Below are 19919 nucleotides of genomic sequence, written 5' to 3'. Positions count from 1 at the left end.
TTTTTCAAATGTTTACTGTACTTTAATTTGCAGGCCCAAAAAGCTAATATTAAAAGCTTTCAAACAATATTGGTTTGTCTTTAAAGACACATCTATAGCCTACTTTAAGAATAAGGAACTTGAACAAGGAGAACCAGTTGAAAAATTAAACCTTAGAGGTAAGAGGGTCCAGTATCTCAGTATGTCCTGACTTGGCCCATCAAGAGGGTGAAAGCATGTCCACTCCCAGAGAAACCTCTGTCTGTCATGGCTGTCAATGGCCACCTGCCTGAAGCTCGTCCTCCCCGTGAAGTACGAACCTGGAATGCAAATCAGTGAAAAAACAATCAGTTATTATGCCGTCCCTTCTTTCCCAGTGTGTCCAAGTCTCTGATGTGATGGTAATTGTTGTCATAAATATAGTACATGAGACATTGTTGGATCCTGTAAAGCTTTCTGAATTCCAAAACAATTTAGTTTAATTCAATGTCACATTTGGGCTTTATTTCTGAAAATGGCTGTGAGTGTACTAGTAACTCCATTAACTAAAAATTTAATTAACTAGTGCACTCAATTCCCTTATCATTGTGACAATCGGAGAATTCCCTCTTCTTTAATTCTTTCAAAGTTCATGTTCAATAACTGATCATATGAGTTAGCCAAATTAGCCTGAAAAGGAAGTCAATCAATGATATATTTAAGAAATCCATAAAATAAAGTATTTTTATTTATCCATGTTAAGGTCCTAACTTACCTAGTGATCATTTAATTCAGCAGCCCCTAGCCCTTTTGGCACCAGGGACTAGTTTTGTGGAAGACAGTTTTTCCACAGATTGGGGGCGGGGGTGGGGGGACGGTTTGGGGATGATTCAAGCACACTACATTTATTGTGCACTTTATCCCTATTATTGTTACATCATCTCCACCTCAGCCCGTCAGGCACTAGATCCCAGAGGTTGGGGACCCCTGCTTTAATTAATGTTATCAGCCTGCTCTTCAGTTTTTCAGAAGAGAGTCAAATCTGAGGAGTTTATGTTCAAACTCTTTGTTTTTAGATGCACATCTGATATTTGATTTCTCAGAACTCAGTTCTTTCCCTGCCTTCTATCGTTCAGGTTGTGAAGTTGTGCCAGATGTGAATGTAGCAGGGAGAAAATTTGGAATCAAATTACTAATCCCGGTTGCTGATGGTATGAATGAAGTGTATCTGAGATGTGACCATGTAAGTAAAATCACTTCTCTTTTATTAAGCCTCAAGACAAACCATCTCAGTTGTTTTCTCAAATCAGAGCACTCACCAGTCAGCTCCTGCTTTGTAACAATCACAAAAATCATAAAGATACATACCAATAAGCATTCTGCCAGGTGACTAGGGATTGGATGATTCAGGCTGTGGGCAGCTGGACAAATCTGCTTCAAGCCATCCACCTGGCTCAGCTGGCTCTTTACCACTGGCTGAGCTCATGGGCTTTACTTTGAGCCCCGGGCTGCCTGGGGAGGCTCTTCTCATTGTGATGGCAGAAGTGCCAGAAGGAAAGTGGGAATGTGTGAGACCTCCTAACACTTAAGCTTGGAGTCAGTTGGTAGGTATCCTGTCATTTCCAACCACACTCCATTGATTAAAGCACATCCTTGGCCAGGCTGAAAGTCAAAAGATGGGAAATTACACTCTGGCTCTGATGGGAGGGACTGTAAAATTACACGGCTAGAGATGTGGATGCAAGGAGGGTGATGACTGAGGCCAGTGATTCAGTGAACCACACCTACTGTTGCCCTGAAGAATTAATTTCACTCTTCACCCACATCCCCTTGGCTTCTGGACCACTCCCCTTTGCTCCCTGAGGTAGCAAATGAGCACAGACATTAAAGAACAATAGAAGCCGCAACTAGCTGGTTCACATCCACCAATGGACCTGATTCCTATCATAGGATTAGAAGCTTTGCTAAGGACAGGCCGGGAGAGAAATAATATGAGAAGTCAGTTAATGATTTTCCTCACTGTCTTCTGTAAAGGGATAAGACATGATATGAAAATGGGAATATACATCAAGGACGTCCCCCAGTAGTTTGAGTTTCCACCTGTCTGTGCTCCACGAAGCTCCTTTGTGTCCTTGGTTCATCTTTAAATTCAAAGTTCTCCACACAGAATTTCTCAAAGTCAACATTCCTGTTCTCCAGTCCCTTGGTCTCTAGAAACTCAATACAGGACTCAAAAACTCTCATATGGTGTTAAATTAGGTGATTAACAGACAGTTCAAATGCATGCCACCCCACATCTTCTAGATTGATGGTCCAAATCCTGCTCTGTTCCCGAGCATGGCAGCATTGTACTTGAACTTGCTTCTCAGCCCTCTGGTATTTCTTGCAGGAGAGTCAGTATGCCCAATGGATGGCTGCCTGCATCTTGGCATCAAAGGGCAAAACCATGGCAGACAGCTCCTACCAGCCAGAGGTCCTCAACATCCTTTCTTTTCTGAAGATGAAAAATCGGAACTCAGCACCTCAAGTGGCTTCTGGTCTCGAAAACATGGACATGAACCCGGAATGTTTTGTGTCACCTCGGTGTGCAAAAAAGCACAAGTCTAAACAGGTACTGCTAATCTGGCTGGGGTGATTATTTGCAGTACATTCTGTATTTTCTGAAATAGAATAGGGAATTAAATTGATTGAGATCATCATCATGAAAAATCAGCTAATGGGGAAATTTAACTATGACTGGGTATCAAATGATATTAAGAAATTATTGTTAATTTTTTAAATGTTTATTTATTTGGCTGTGTTGGATCTTAATTACAGCATGAGGGGTCTTCATTGTGGCAAGTGGCCCTCTCTCTAATTGCAACACAAAGGCTCTAGAGCATGCAGGCTCAGTCACTGTGGCACATAGGTTTAGTCGCTCTGTGGCATGTGGGATCTAAGTTCCCCGACCAGATATTGAACCCACGTTCCCTGCATCGGAGGGTGGATTCTTAACCACTGGGCCAACAAGGAAGTCCCAAATAATTGTTAATTATGATCGCAATGACTGCACTACTAACTGAACATGGCAATATTCCCAGAATAAAAATTTTGAAAGAATGATTTAGTCCCCACAAATTAAAATTTTAAATTTATGCTTCCATAAGAGTGGGTTGAAAGTTACACAGTAAAATGATTCGAGTTGAACCATTGCCCATGGAGACTCCACAGACCCCAGAAAGAAAGCAAGCCTACATATTACCTGATCATCCTGCTTCTCCCCAGTGATTTGTATGTATTATAGAAAAAGAGAGAGAGTGAATCAATGAATGAATGGAAAGGAATTGTCTTTGTGAAGCTGCAATTGGGTCTTGTGTTCATTCTTCTCACTGGAGACCTGAAGCCAACAGGATGCTTGCTGTAGAGAGTCAGTGTCTGCTAAAGGGAATTTGACATCTCCCACTTCTGCTTAGCTGGCAGCCTGCATTCTGGAAGCCCACCAGAATGTGGCCCAGATGCCCCTGGTCGAAGCCAAGCTGCGATTCATCCAGGCATGGCAGTCTCTACCTGAATTCGGCCTCACCTACTACCTTGTCAGGTGATTATAATGCTCCCCTGCCTCTTATTTTCTGTTCAATTCTAAGTGGCTTCCTTGGAATCCAGTTTATTCTCATTTGGTCTAGAATATAAAATTCTCTTTTTTTTTAACTTTAGAATACTGTCTCTTCACAAATGACCATCACTTTTGGCTGCTCATGACAATCTTCCATACCTCTGTTCAGAGTGCCTACCTGATCTCTCTGCTTCTCCTGCTTGTCCCCTAAGTTTTCAATTTAGCAGCCTGTGTGATCCTTTTAAGTCAAATCCTGTCAGGCTTCTTCTCACCCCATCTAAAGGCATTCTGTCACACTCAGGGTAAAGGCCAAATCCTTACAGTGGCCCTGCAGGACCTTAACTCTGGAATTTAACTTCCTATCCCCACTCCAGTACTCTTGCCTGGAAAATTCCATGGACGGAGGAGCGTGGAAAATTCCATGGCTGCAGTCCATGAGGTCGCGAAGAGTCGGACACGACTGAGCAACTTCACTTTCACTTTTCACTTTCATGCATTGGAGAAGGAAATGGCAACCCACTTCAGTGTTCTTGCCTGGAGAATCCCAGGGATGGGGGAGCCTGGTGGGCTGCCGTCTATGGGGTCGCACAGAGTTGGACACGACTGAAGTGACTTAGCTTAGCCCCTCATTCATGCTGCCCTGGCCTCCTGGCAGGGAGCCACGCTGGCCTCCTGGCAGGGCTTTGAGAATGAGGGGGCTGGTGAGGGAAAGAGAGCTCAGGCCTTTGCACTGTGCTCTCCGCCTAAGATACTTTTTCTCCAGGTATCCACATAACTCACGCCCTCATAGACACCAGTTCTTCAATCAAATCTTCCTTCTCACTAAGATCTCCCTGACATTCTATTTAAAATTGTAACAACCTCCTCGCCGTTATTCCCTGTCTCATTTCTGTGCTTTATTCTCATTCATGATCTTATCTGACATATATATTTCACTTATTCATGACCCTGTCCCCCAGCTAGGATATAAGCTCAATGAGGTTAGGAATGTTCTTTCTGTTTGCTTAGGTCACTGTGCCTAAGCAGTGCCTAGAAGGGTGCCTGGCATACACAGTTGGTACTAATTTGAATTAATTGACTTGACTACCTCTTATTTTGCTTTCCTCTGATGTCAATTTCATTTAAATAATGTCAGCAGGACATCCTAATTCTCTCCAGCCTTCATATTCTCTCTATCACAATAATAATGCCCTTTGCAGAAAGTTAATCCCTCATTGTCTACTCTTCAGAAATGATTTAGAAATGTTGGTATTATTTTTAAGAAGTTGTGTGTGAATAAACATCTTGTCACAGGAAGCAGTTACATCTTTTAATTAATTTTTTTCAGATTTAAAGGAAGCAAAAAAGATGACATTCTGGGAATTTCATATAATAGGTTGATTAGAATCGATGCAGCCACTGGGATCCCAATTACAACATGGAGATTTACAAATATGAAACAGTGGAATGTAAACTGGGAAATCCGGCAGGTAAAGTGAAAGTCTGGATACATTCAATGTTGAACCTATTAAACCTGTGCTCCCTCAGAACTGCAGTTTATTCTGATTTTAAGAAGGTATTCTTATACCTAGAATTTAGAAACCACAAGCATGTGGTAATTGTCTGCTAAAATAATCACAGGCAGTTCTGGGCAGTTCCCTAACAAGTATAGGCCAAATGCTTTTGAATTAACATAAGTTGGCTTGGTCTCCATACAGACAGACTCTAAAATTGCTCAGTAGTTTAATTTCCTTCAACTCATGTATGATTATATAAGATTTAGGCTGATAATTACTTAGCAGAAGCCACCTGAGATGTATATATCATACAGAATAAATCCAAAACAGGCCTCATCTGACTGGCTGCCAAGAGGTATAACTGGTTGAGGACTCTCAGGTCCACCCCGATCATCACTGCCCTAGGAACCAGGCCACACCTACATCACAGGCTGTGCTGGACTGAGTCAGAGACACCTGAGAGTCCTGATGATTTAAAACATTCTTCTAATGATGATAAAGGATCTTTACCTCATTCCTTTGGCATTCCCATTTTTCCAGTAGAAAGCTGTCAGTGTAGAGGGAGGTTAAGAGACTCACATTTTTTTAAGAACCATGGATTCCTCTCAGCACAGCTGTTGACAGTCTTAACTCTTTTGTAGCATGAAGGTCTGAGATTAGATGGCCTCTAAGGCAGTGGCTTGAAAAACCTTGCTATACCCTCAAGGCCATATAAATCCACCTCCGGGAAATGGTAATCAAAACTACAATGAGGCACCACCTCACACCAGTCAGAATGACCATCATCAAAAAATCAGCAAACAATAAATGCTGGAGAGGGTGTGGAGAAAAGGGAAACCTCCTACGCTCTTGGTGTAAGTTGGTGCAACCACTCTGGAAAACAGTATGGAGGTTCCTCAGAAAACTGAAAATAGAATTACCATATGATCCAGAAATCCCACTCCTGGGCATATATCCAGACAGAACTCTAATTCAAAAAGATATGTGGACCTCTATGTTTAAAGCAGCACTATTCACAATAGCCAAGACATGGAAACCACCTAAACGTCCAACAACAGATGAATGGATGGAGAAGATGTGGTCCATAGACACAATGGAGTACTACTCAGCCGTGAAAAAGAACAGAATAATGCCATTTGCAGCAACATGCATGCACCTAGAGATCCTCATACTAAGTGAAACAAGTCAAAAAGAGGAAGATAAATACCATATGATTATTATGGTATAATGGTGTACATATGGTATACAATTATATGGCTATACCATATGATACAGAATCTAAAATATAACACAAATGAACCTATTTACAAAACAGAAACAGACTCACAGACATAGAGAACAGACTGATGTTTGCCACAGGGGAGAGAGTTGAGGGAGGGATGGAGGGGGAGGTTGGGTTTAGCGGATGTAGGCTTTTGTATATAGAATGGATAAACAAGGTATATTGCTATACAGCAATATACCTGCTGTATAGCACAAAGAACTATATTCAATATCCTATGATAAACCATAATAGCAAAGGCTATTGTAAAAATGTGTGTGTGTGTGTGTGTGTGTATTGGGTTGGCCAAAAAATTCATTTGGGTTTTTCCAGAAGATGTTACAGAATGAACGAACAGTTTGGCCCACCCTGTATATATATATCTGAATCACTTTGCTATACAGCAGAAATTAGCATGGCATTGTAAATCAACTGCAATTTTAAAAAATAACCCAACTGTGTACCTTAAATAGGTCTGTTTATGATATATCAGTTATACCTCAGTAACACCATATGGAAAAAAATCCAACTCTGGGAATTGCCAAAGTCAGTGACTCTTTTTCTTAAGGTTTTTAAAATAACATGTATTTCTTAAAAGCTACCCTGTGCATAATAGGAAACCAAAAAACACAAAAGGCAAAACACAAAGTCATCCATAATCACAAGCAGTCTACCATTTGATGTGTCCTTCTAGGTTTCATTTGTGTATCTATAAAACTAAGCATCCATTTTTATATAATTAAGATCATACAGCTACATATCATGCTTTTTCACACATCATGAATATTTACCATTTCAAAGTGCCAAAGTTATATGAGTATTTGATAACCAAGAATACAGTACACCAACTCAATCTAGAAGGAAAAAATGTAGTCCTACCTTTCTTGGGACAAAAATTTCGTAAAAGTAGAAAATGGCAACAGACCTCTACATAAAGATGTTGGCAGAGTCATGATTAACATACTACATTCCCTTAATATTCCATTAAAAATGAGACATGAAGCAAAATATAAATATGAACACATCCACATATATCCCTCCATTTATACTTCCTCCTGCCCCTCTGCTCCCAACCTAGTGAACAAGTCCTGACATACATTTCTCAGATGGATTAATAAGTCCATGTCCAAGATGCTACTTTTTTTATCAATTATAACAAAGATATTTACAAATTGATTAATTCACTAGCTCTACTTTTTATCATATGTTGTCACCTCAGGACATCTAAAAGGCTTAGATGTTGCAAATAGAGAATGAACTTTGCAAAGATGTTTTGCTTTGTGTACAAGAACATTTCAACATATCCATTGTTGTATAAGTTACATGCATTTTAGCTTTACTGTATATTCTTTGTAAATACTGGACAGTATGTCCCAATTGTTTAATATCTAGTCTCTAGATATTAAAGAGTAGCCAATGTCTGACAAAAGTACAGTTAGTAAACTAACACATTTTGCACACTTTGTGTTAAGATTCATTGAAAGGCCATCTTCTGAAAGGGATCTTTGGAAGTGAATTTGTAAGTCACATCTAAGTGAGACATGTGCCCATACGTACCCACTGTTGGATGGATGATGGAAAGAAGAAATTGGGAGAAATGAAGCATTCTAGATTAGAATGTTTCTATGTAGATCATCAGTTCTTAAAGGTCGTCAGCTGATTCCAGTGGGTAGCCAAGGTAGAGAACCCGTCAAGCTTCAATTTCTTCTAGTGTAGAGTTTATGACTTCTAGCTGGGAAGGACTGAGGGCCGTGGCCATAGAAAAATTCACGTGAGCCTTTTCTTCTCCACTCAAAACTCTGCAAAGCATCCTGTCCCTCCACACACAGTGTTTAGACAGTTCTTTCATCTAAAGAGAGACAGACAGGAAGTATCTTTGCATTAGGTCTTAGCGTTTTCCCAGGTGTGCGGCAAAGTTGACACCACAAGAGGGCGCACGCAAAGCAGAGATGTTTTTCTGTAAGCTTTGATGCAAGCAGTGGGGTTTTGTGGGGTTTGGGGAAAACTGTCTGTCAGCACCTCAGCAGTCCTCAGCTCTGGACCATCTCTAGCCAAGCGGCTTCTTTTCGATCCATCCTTGTCAGGTTTAAGCGTACCTATGCCTTCCCCTTCCAGGTGGCTATCGAGTTTGACCAGAACGTCTCCATTGCATTCACCTGCCTGAGTGCGGATTGCAAAGTCGTGCATGAGTACATCGGAGGCTACATTTTTCTGTCCACCCGCTCCAAGGACCAGAATGAAACGCTTGACGAGGACCTGTTCCACAAGTTGACCGGCGGCCAGGAGTGAGCAAAGCAGGCCTACACAGAGGGCGGCCTCCCCGGAGCTGGGTCCACGGCCCGAAACGTGTGTACGCTCCAGGCTGACAGCACATATTCCCATGGACACCCAGACCCTCTACTTATTTCAGACACCTTGCCTAGTGCATCCCTCCCCCAACTCTTCCCTCTGCCACCTGTGGTGGAAGGAGCCTCAGTTAACTTAAAATGTGGGGTGGGAGAGAGCACCTTACTTGGCATTGCTCTAAGGCCCCACCTGTGACTTGAAAAGCCCGCACGTACAGGGTTGGAAGCTCCCTGTGTGCTTATGGCTTGGTTGTTAAGTCGGAGGAAAGCCAGGTAGCACATGTAGTAAGGACAAATCTTATTCCCCAAACTCAGATATGAAAAGAAATACGTCTTTCCTTAACAGAAGTGCTTTTACCTTCCCATCTTGTGAAAATGGCAGAGGGAGCCCTGAATATTCTCATGTCCTGGGGATGAAGGTCTAGGGTGCAGATCTGGGTTAAGGTGGGGTTACCTGTACTAGTTGGTGACAAGGTGTCAGAGTAGAGGCCCTTGGTGTCATGAGTCCAGAGTGACATCTGCCAAGGTGATCATTGACCCCTCTTGTCTTGGACAGTTACCGCCCCCTACCCCGCTGCAAGTCCCATTCCATTCCAGCCACCTTTAAGTCCTTCTAAAGACGTGAAAACACATGGGTTCTGGGAATCCCACTCCTCAAAACTGCTTCATGTCTCCAAAGCTTCTACTCTGGGTTGGGGCTCAAGAAGATGGGTCCAGTTCTTTCTTCATAAAACCACCACATGCATCGAGGCTTCCAGCAAAGTTTCCATTGCAGCCAGTAAGGGAGAGAAGAGCAGGACAGCCCATCCCCAAAGCCCACCAAATTTAAGAGCTCTTGGCATCCCTAGAGACTTCCGTCTACTGGGCCTTTGGCTGGTGGGTGGGTGGGGTATGGAAGCCTTGCTCTTACCACTCAGCAGTGTTCTCTTAGATTTGTGTCTAATGATTGTGTGTGCTCAGTTGCTTGACTCTGTGACCCCATGGACTGTGACCCACCAGGCTCCTCCATCCATGGTATTTTCCAGGGAAGAATACTGGAGCAGGTTGCCATTTCTTACTCCAGGACATGACTAGATAGCATCACCAACTCAATGGACATGAATTTGAGCAAATTCTGAGAGACAGTGGAGGACAAAAGAGCCTAGCATGCTGCAGTCCATGAGGTCACAAAGGGTCAGACATGACTTAGCAACTGAGCAACATATGACTCATGGCCTTTCCCCTAAAGGCTTTTGACTTTTGTAAATCAAAAGCTGATAACAAACTTTTTTTTTCCTCTGCTTTTTGCTTTGTCATCTCTGCCATGAGACATGAACATGGGCCAATTAACAGCTGCCTCGATTGTCATTTCCTGTTTTGGTTTGTCACTGTTGGGATGAGTGAATTTTAAGAAAGTAGAAAGCAGTACTGGGGATAGAAGGATATATGAGATGTATTTTATTATGTTTTTATAAATATTCTTCTGTCACACAAAGGATATGGGTTGCAAGGTTAAGGCCGAGACTCCCTTTCCACTTTGAAGTTCTTTTAGGATGCAAACCTTAGGGGGCCTGGCTGGACCTCAGATGCCCAAAGACATCCACTGTTACTTTATTTTCCAACAGAGCTATTTGAGAAGACAGATCTCTGCAATTCGGGGGCCCACCTCAAGACATCCTTGGCTGGGCACTCTTCAGCCCTGAGGCAGAAGTTGTCACTGGAAGTTCCTCTTTCAGCCTCACCTTAGAAGTGAATGTTAGTGAAGAATCTTCAGGCAGTACCTGAACTTCTGAGGCCTAGCTTAAAGATTAATTGTGCCTCAGGCACTTGACTAATCTGGTCCATGTCATAAAGAACTGAATTTGAAACATTCTATACAGAAACCAGTGCCAAGTGAACGGTGTTGAACTTGGTGGTCATTTCTCCATAGTCCTGGGCCCCATTATTTTAGAACCTAGCTGGGCCCTAGATTAAAATAGTGCTCCTTGATATCACAGTTTACCTGTCTGCTGTCAAACATAGCTCTGCCTAATTTACCAAAGCTAGACCAAAGCTAGACCTTTGGTTCAACTTTCTTCCTCTGCTTTTCCTAGTTGTCTGATATTTCCATGTAAACACTCAAAAGAGTTGACTGGTTTTAACCAGACCTTTAAGGGAGCATTTCTTCCATGACTATACAGCAATATCCCAGAGGAAAAAGCAAGTGTGACAAAAATCAGAAACATTGCTATTCTAAAGAGTAACTTACAGATTTTTTTTACATTGGGTGCAAAGGTCACCTGACTTCCTATGATGAAATTTGAAATTAATGTGTGGCTTTCAACCTTGTTTTCTTATCTATGGTACATGGGGAAATCTGCATTTTTTTGTTATTTTATATGACTTTTTAAAAGTTTTCTACAGATTTGAATATGGTCTAGTTGTGTCATCTCCAGTCTGTTGACTCTAAAAAGGTGAATATTTTCTCCATTTTAAAAAATAAGTGCAACTTTCAGGTTTAACATATGCCTTTGCTCACAATTCCAAGATTTGAGCATATTCTCTGCAGTGAGATTGACTTCGAAACATTAATCATTGGTTTCAACTTCTTTTTTGAAACCAATTGATCATCACCAGATTTTCTGACATATTAGTGAGCTCTTTTTATCCAGGTCTACCTTTTGGAAAAAGCACCATAGAGCAAAAATAGCCAGAGGCATCAGAAGGCCTCTGATTTATGGTCAAATGTCAAGGGCACATCTTTCATTTAGATGGTCCATAAGGATTAGGGATGTGGAGTTTGTAGACATCCTTTCATGCAGTTCTTTTTTTTTAACTGCAGTTGATTTTCAATACTGTATTAGTTTCAGGCACAGATTCTTTTCCATTATAGGTATTACAAGATAGTAGTATGGTTTCAGGTACTGTTGCTCCCTTTGTGCAATTCTCATATCAACCCATAAGGGGCAGGAATGACTTGCCTTCTCATTTCACAAAGGAGAAACCAGGCTCAGAAGATAAAGTAACTTGCCCAAGGTCACAGCAAGAGTAAGAAATGGAACAAGATTGAGAGGCAGGTCTTAACTGCAGAGACCATTGACCTTAGCCCAGCAAACCCCACCAAACCTGCGCAGCATTGAAATGCCTACTCCAACCCCAGGCCCAATGCAGGCCTCTCCTGAGCTCAGTGTCCCCATTTCACACACTGGTTGGGGAGGGCCAGGGAAGCTAGATGGTTGGTTGCCTCCTAGGAGCTAGGGAGGTGCAGGGGTATCAGAAAGGTCTGGGTGCCAGACAAGTGAGTTGCCTCACAAGTATTTTGATTCTGGGAAAGTTTCATTTTCAGTCCCAAGGTCAAAAAAGTAAGCAGATGAGTCTCTCATTTGAAAACTCATCTTTGAGTTGCAGGCATTAGAAGCAAGACATTCTGAAATTGCTTAAAATTTTTAAACAATTTTTTTAATTCACTTGTAAAGACTTTTTTTTTTCACTTCAGTACAATTTTTTTAATTCACTTGTAAGTAAAGACTTTTTTTTTTCACTTCAGTACATTCAGCAAAAAGTGAAATAGAAAAGGAGGCTCCTTTTCCACCCCTCCAACCTCCCTGAGAGATTCCAGGCTGACCAGAGGAAGAGAAGAGGCAGCAAAATCATGTGAAACAATGAAATATACATGAAATACATTCTTTCATTATTTTCCCACACAAACACATGATTTTTATAAAATCACAGGAGAGCTGATCATGTGAGATAATGACATACATATGATTTTCATTATTTTCCCACACAGCATGTGGTTTCCTACTTCCTCCTCATCCCTTGCTATCACCCCAAAATCTCTCTAGATGGTAAGGGTGGGAGAAAGCTGCCTCCTTTTCTTTTCCACCCCCTTTCCCCTCTTCATGCCCCTTACTTCCAAGAGCCATTGGACCCTGAAAATCCTAGAAGAGCTGATGGTCTGCACATAGCCCTTCCTTGTATTCAAGTTTCCCTATCCTCTTTCTCAATAGCGGGTTCCTCCCTGAATCCAAGGGGAAGTACTGAGCTCCAGCAAAGAGAACAAAACCAGCCTGTGGGTTCTCCCTCCTCACAAACGCCTGCACTGCCCTGAACTCTTGCTGGCCTTGGGGTGATGGATTCTCAGATTTATTCAGAGCAGAAATCTTCTGAGTGAAAGTTCATATTCCAATAAGACACCCTGGAGCCCAGAGCTCCCAGAAGCCACTTCACATGACACTAGGTCAGAAGATTTAGAGAGAGCCTCCAGGAGCCTCCCCACATTTGCCCAGACATCCGTGTTGCATGAAGACCCAGTTCCCTCAGAGCAGCCCTTCTGTAAACAGAATGTAAACAGAATGGGAATGTGAGGTTTCTCTTCAGATTTGTTCATGCTCCTCACTAACAACTGTCAAAAGAGATTTTCAACTAAATGAATTTCCTTCCTTCTGACTCGCCGCTATGTGACCTTGCAGGCCTCAGTTTCTCCAGTCCTTACAGAGAGAAAATCCCACAGTCCCTCCTTTACAGAGGACTTCAAATGACAGTGCTGTCCAGGACCCAGCAGGGTGTTGTTTCTCTTCTCCTCCCTTGAAAGTTGGGAGGCAAGCCTCTGGCTGCTCTCTGAGATCCCCAGAGGCAGGAATGTGCCAGGGGATGGGGAGAGCCTTTTGTGAGGGGCCCCAGGGCCTCAGGGGAGAGCAGGGCCCAAAGCCCCAAGCCTGTGTCCTTGTTGGCCCCAAATAGGGCCCATAACAGCGAAGCAAGGATGGCAAATGAGGTCCCAGAAGGGGGAAAGAATTGTATATCTTTGAGAAAAGAAGGGATGGGGAATGCAACAGGGCCTGGGGGCCCAGGCCCCACACATACGGGTTGGTGGTAGAGTGGCTGGTTTGGGCCCAGCACCTGCCTTATAAAGGAAGCCCTGACTTGTGCCCACTGTGACTATTGCAAGAGAACAAGGACGTTCTTTCAGGCAACATAGTGGAGAGTGGGAAAGCCAGTGCTGAAATAGTGAGGTCTTCCAGGAACGGGTGAGGCTCAGGGATGGAGGTCTGATGGAGGGGCTTACAAAGGGGCTCAGATACCTGCAATGTTCCAAAAAAATCAGTATTAGCAGCCAGGTCAGTTCACATGACCCAGCATTAAAAACACAGCAGAACCAGTGTTTCTCTTCTAGGACTTAGCCCACACACTCAGCTTCAAAATGGAAAAGCACGCTGTTTGCTATTGAGGGTCAGATGCTGAGCACTAAACCCACATACACTGCAGCTTGCGTGCATAAGTGCTAAGTCACTTCAGTTGTGTCCAACTGTGCAACCCCATGTACTGTAGCCTGCCAGACAACTCTGCCCACGGGGATTCTCCAGGCAAGAATACTGGTGAAAGTGTATTGTTGGATCCACAGCACTAGTTAGAGATGCCAGATCCACAGGGCCGGGAAACAGGGTGAAGCAAGCAAGTCACCCGGGGCACATTTAAGGAGGTCCTCACCACCAGGGCCTCCTTGTCTCATCCTTGTCCCAGCTCCAAGGCCCACCCTGACCTCCTGAATTTTAACAAGACCTTCAAGTGATATGTGTACACAGCAAAGTCTGAGAAGCTCTGGCCTAAGACACATGGCATGGATTTGGCGGAGAGGACATTAAACACTGAGGAATTGTGAACACAAATACCATAAAACCTGCTTGCCAGTGTATGGGTTGACTAGTTTTCCCCCCAAACTTCATGTTTACCCAGAACCAGTGAATGTAACCTTAATTGGAAATAAAGCCTTTGAAGATGTAATCAGGTTAGGATGAGGTGTACTAAATTAGGGTGGCCCCTAGATCCAGTATGACTGGGGGCTTTATAAGAAGAGAAGAGACAGGCAGAGACAGGAGAAAGAAGGCCCTGTGATGACTGAGGCAGAGACTAGAGTGGTGTAGCTGCAAGCCAGGACTCCCCAGGTGGCACTAGTGGTAAAGAAGCCACTTGCCAGTGTAGGAGACGGAAGAGACGCAGGTTTGATCCCTGGGTTGGGAATGACAACCCACTTCAATATTCTTCCCTGGAGACTCCCATGGACAGAGGAGCCTGGCAGTCCATAGGGTCGCATAGAGTTGGACGTGACTGAAGCAACTTACCACGCACGCACACGTGCAACTGCAGGTCAAGGACTGCTGGCAACCACAAGAGCAAGAACACACTATTCCCAAGACCCTTCAGAGAGATCACGGTCCAGCTGACATCTTAATTTTAGACGTTTAGATTCCAGAACTGCAAAAGAACAAATTTCTATTTGAAGCCACCTGGCCTAAGGTAAAATTTTATGGCAGTTCTAGGAAAATAATGCAGCCAGAATTTTCACATCTTTAAAAATGGGGGTGCTGCTTTCCCCACCGAATCACTGGGTTACTGGAAAGAATATATGACAGAATGACTGCAAAGATGTTTCAAAAACTATAAAACACAGAGATTTCCCTGGTAGTACAGTGGCTAAGATTCTGTACTCCCAACTCAGAAGGCCGGAGTTCAATCCCTGGTCAGGGAACTAGATCCCACATGTGGCAACTAAAGATCCCACAGGCCACAACTAAGATCTGGTGCAGCCAAAGAAATAAATGTTAATGAAAAAACTATCAAATGCAATTCAAAGATGAAACGTTATTTTTTTTCATATTTTTAAATCTTTATTTTTAGGTCATGCTGTGTGGCATATGGGATCTTAGTTCCCCAACCAGGGATTGAACCCTCAGCCCCTGCCTTGGGAACACAGAGACTTAACCACTGGACCACGAGGGAAGTTCCAACATTATTATTTTTAATGAGAACATTCAGTTATAAAATATTTATATGCTTATTTTCAAAGAAGTTTGTGTAATAATTTGGATACTTCCCCCCTCCCAGGTGTTGGTAGTACATACCTCTTGGCCCATTGTGTGGATTTGGCCACTTGACTTCCTTTGAACAATCGGATGTTAGTGATTGATGTGAGCAGAGGCCCTCATGCGCTTGTACAGTTTGACTGCCCTTTTGCACTCCTGTCATCCACTGTGAGAACAGGTTCCCCAGATAATCACCTGGGCCACACAATGGAACATAATGCTTCATCTTTTAAGACATTTTCTTTTTTTTCCTTTTTTTCCCCCCTATCTTCACCTATTTCTTCCATTCTCCACTCCCCACCTCTGGAAACCACCAATTTGTTCTGTTTCTAGGGGTTCAGTTTTTCTAGATTCCACATATAAATATGATTATACAGTATTTATTAAAATCTTTTTCTGTCTGACTTATCTCACTTGCCATAAAACCATCCAGGTCCATCCATGTTGTTACAGATAGCAGCATTTCCTTCTTTTATGACTAATATTCCACTGTGTAGATCTATCCATTCATCTGTCAGTGGACACTTGAATTGTTTCCACATCTTACCTATTGTGAATGATGCTACAGTGAACATGAAGGTACACTTACCTCTTCTAGATAGTGGTTTTCATTTCCTTCAGATAAATACCCACAAGTGGAATTGCTTGATCATGTGGTAATTCTATTTATACTATTTATCATTTTTTTTTAGGAACCTCCATACTATTTTCCACAGTGGCAGCACCAGTTTATATTCCTATTTTAAGATGTTTCCCTGTTTGCTTTTCTGATCCTATTTACAAAATTCTCTTACAGAGTCTGAATTTGATCATTTTTTTTACCATAATCAAAAGCTAAAAGCAACAGCCTGGTCAAAAAGGAAATCGGAAAAACAACTGTAGAGGAAGATCAAGCCTTGATCTAAGAGTATCTGTCTCCTCAGCTGAAAAGCAAGGGTTTAAGACTGGGTGGTTTCTTGTAGCCCCTTATATCCCAGGTTTCAGTGATTATTGTCCATTCCTCCACCTCCTCAGTCAGGTCAGGGTGCATCCCCCACTCCATTGTAACACTCCAGGCCTTTCTACCATATCTTTGCCTTTCTCTCAAAACTCTGTCATCATTCTGCCAACACAACCTCATTATCTGTGTCAGGACCTATTGTCATATAACTCAAATTTCAGGGTAGGATGACAAGCTGCTGTGGCAGTCAAATATGCCCCAGGGGCCAAAGGAATACTGAGAGGTTAAATGGTTCAGCCACCTTAGAGCCAGTGAAGTCAGCTTCTGCCTCCCCAAAGAGCAGTCTCAACAGTAACATTGCTAACGATCCATGGCTAAAAGAACTAGGAAGCTAACACGTATTAGGGGCTATCACTTGTGCTTCCCACAAGGTCATTCCATTCATCCTCTGGCTGAGATAGGTATTATCAGCCCCTGATAGGTATTATCAGATTTGGAAAAGTACAGGGAGACCTGGTAAATTTTTAATAACTCCATGGGCAGGAGGGAGCCCCAATTTGCCAGTTTCCCTGGTTTAAAGATGCCTACCACAGCCAACATGACCCAAGATGACATCAGAGTTGGGAAGAGATTCAAACACCTGGCTCTCTGACAGGGCTGAGAAGACTCCAGCACTCACCATAACTGTGTACAGAGAGGTCAAGCAACTAATCAAGGTCACCAGCTAAAATGTGGAAAGTGAGGATGTGAACCCAGACCTCTGACTTGAGTACAGCTCTTGATATTCCCACGTGAACGGCAAGTCCTTGTGAGCAGAGAGCCCTAGACTGTCTTTATACGTAATAATATACCCCTGAGGTGATTTTTCCCAGAACATATTAGGTCAGACCTACAAAACTCCATAGACATTTTTTCCTCCCAATTATATCACATCAGATTTCCAACAACAAAATGAAGAAAATTTCTTTCTAAAATCTTAGACCTAACTGCTGACCTACTTGTTCAATATGACATTTGACTGCAAATGGGACAGAGGCGGAATTTAGGAGGGGAAAGAATTGTGCCTTCTTCCAAATAGCGCAAACACCCAACAGTGACCAGAGACAACCCTACCCACTCCCACTCCCACCCCTATACAGGGTTGGCCCAGCTCCTGCCATTGCATGTAAATGATTGTTGCCAATTCCACCAGGGAGAGGTGACCCTTCCTCAGGGACTGAGCGCCACTTTCAGAGGCTGAGTGAAATGTTTTTATTCTAACCTTTGCCTCCCTTTACAGATGGTTCTTTGAAACCAGTAGACATCAGGAGAACAAATGGGCAGTCAAACACTCTGCAAGAAGCTGTTGAATAATCAACTGTTTATAACCCAGCTGAGTCCACTCTAGGATGTTGTTGTTGTTATTTAGTCACCAAGTCATCTCTGACTTTGCAACTCCATGGACTGTAGCCCACCAGGCTCCTCTGTTCATGGGATTTCACAGGCAAAAATACTGGAGGGGATTGTCATTTCCTTCTCCAGGGGATCTTCCTGATCCAAGGATCAAACCTGTGTCTCCTACATTGGCAGGCAGATTCTTTACCACTGAGTCACTGGGAAACAATACTCCAGGATAAGGGGCTGTAAATGCAAGTACGTTCAGGGGCAGACAATGTGCATGGTCACAGCCATACATGTGAAACCACAGGGCTTCATGAAGCTCACCCATGCACATATCTTTAAAATACGTGAATATGTGTCCCATGTATCTGAGAACATGATGCAGCCACTGGGCCGAGAGTTTTCAAGCCTTGCTAGGGTTCAGTCAATAATAATTCAACCAATGTAGTTAAATTACACACACACACAATTTTTACATATTTCAGTTAGAATTGTTAAGCTACAAGTGACAGAAAACCCAAAATAATAGTGACTCATAAACAAGCAAGAAGTTTTTTCTCTTCCACCTAAAACTCTCAAAGCAAGCCCAGACCAAAAAGGCATTATGTATGTACATGTCAGAGACCCACATCCTTTTAACCTTTTCCTCTGCCATCTCATGGTGTGACTTTGGTGTCATCTCTTTGGTGGCTGCTTTAGCTTCAGGCATTATGTCATACAGCTTCAATTAGCTACCAGGGAGATTGAAATATTTGGTCTTTATTCAAAGTAACCATGAACTCAATTCAAAATCAGCATTCTGGGACTTCCCTAATGGTCCAGTGGCCAAGAGTTTGCATTGCCAATACAGGGAGCCAGGGCATGATCCCTGGTCAGGAAACTAGATCCCACCTGCCACAACTAAGAGTTCACATGTGCAACTAACAAGGCCTCGCGTACCATAACTAAGACCCAGTGCAACCAAATAAAGAAAGAAATGTTTTTAAAATAGGGTTGTAAAACTAACTTTGCTAGTTGGGGGGATGGAAACCCAGTTGATTAATAAATATAAAGAATACTGGAGGCAGAGAAGGCATAGATAATAATCAGTGGACACAGACAACGAGTTTGGTTTGGGTGATCTAATATCTCAATCACTCCTGGTACGATGTAATTCTATGAAGTACATGCGGATCTTTGCAATGGTGCATTGTCAAAACTCCCCTTTGGAAATTCTTAGCAAAGCCTCATTCACCTTATTTGGGATATCCTGACTGGATGAATCTTCATTGTTTTCATGGGAATTCAGCTTTTGGAAATATCTAAAACTAAATAAGGTGAGTTATGAGATTTTGATAAAATATTTTTGTGAATGCGCTAGTAAATAAAAGTAATTCTATTGATTGTTTTCTGTGCATATCATAGTCCTTCTAAAAGCAATTCCACAACAAGAAATACAAATGTTTTCAACTATGAAAGCATCATTTACAAAAGGACACCACCTACCAAGTAACCTCACTCAAGACAAACTCTTGCCAGATTTTTTTTTTTAATTACACTCAGGAGTTGGTGATCCAAACATCCTCTTAAATAAAACAGGCAGGTATTTTTCATTTTCTCCATACTCCTAAAAAAAGAAATGATCTCAGAGTTCTAATCTTGGGTTCTTCCTCAGGCTTAATTTATGAAATTAATCCTAATTCCCCCAAGCAATAAAACAGAAACAGCAAATGCCTCCCATCGAAAGGAATGTGGTGAATAAGAATTGGTCATCAACTTCCTAGAATTTAGTGTATCTCCCCTAGTTTACATAAGTACTTGACATAATTAATAATCACCAGTAAAATGGTTTTGTTATTAATATATTACTCAGGATTGATCATCAGATACATAGGGCTTCCCAGATAGTGCAGTGGTAAGGAATCTGCCTGCCAAATGCAAGAGACACAGGTTCAATCCCTGGGTCAGGAAGAGCCCCGAGAGTAGGAAATGGCATAGTATTCTTGTCTGGAAGATTCTATCCTGTCTCAAGGCCGGCTGCCCCATTCTGACTACAGAAAAATCTGAGCAGCCAGCTAGTTCCCCTCTTGTTCGCCCTCCCTCAATTTTGTTTTCATGTAAAAGACAAATAAATGACTTGACTCCCC

The 19919-nt window shown here is 42.5% G+C and overlaps 1 protein-coding gene and 1 long non-coding RNA gene across 6 annotated transcripts in view; one reads left to right on the top strand and one right to left on the bottom strand.

Annotated features, from left to right (window-relative positions):
• Nucleotides 1-19180, top strand: part of FERMT1 (FERM domain containing kindlin 1) — a 68773-nt gene extending 49593 nt beyond the window's left edge. For 3 of the 5 annotated variants that reach the window (XM_025000617.2, XM_059892617.1, XM_005214725.5), the window contains 6 exons: nucleotides 34-158; nucleotides 1095-1201; nucleotides 2348-2569; nucleotides 3411-3535; nucleotides 4878-5019; nucleotides 8423-19180. In XM_025000617.2, the coding sequence (XP_024856385.1) occupies nucleotides 34-158; nucleotides 1095-1201; nucleotides 2348-2569; nucleotides 3411-3535; nucleotides 4878-5019; nucleotides 8423-8596 (895 nt within the window). In that variant the 3' untranslated portion in view covers nucleotides 8597-19180. The remainder of the gene's footprint in view (nucleotides 1-33; nucleotides 159-1094; nucleotides 1202-2347; nucleotides 2570-3410; nucleotides 3536-4877; nucleotides 5020-8422) is intronic. The other 2 variants (XR_003037690.2, NM_001206179.2) reach the window with 2 other exon arrangements.
• Nucleotides 32-2353, bottom strand: LOC132346919 (uncharacterized). The gene is made up of 2 exons (XR_009496924.1): nucleotides 1327-2353; nucleotides 32-299 (listed from the first exon to the last, which is right to left on the bottom strand). It is a non-coding gene; the product is annotated as an uncharacterized lncRNA (long non-coding RNA).
• Nucleotides 19181-19919: the final 739 nt, after the last annotated feature.

The sequence above is a fragment of the Bos taurus genome, chromosome 13, assembly GCF_002263795.3.
Source record: "Bos taurus isolate L1 Dominette 01449 registration number 42190680 breed Hereford chromosome 13, ARS-UCD2.0, whole genome shotgun sequence".
NCBI classification, from domain to species: domain Eukaryota; kingdom Metazoa; phylum Chordata; class Mammalia; order Artiodactyla; family Bovidae; genus Bos; species Bos taurus.
The sequence above is the reverse complement of the archived record's forward strand: the minus strand, read 5'-3'. Positions and strand labels throughout refer to the sequence as shown.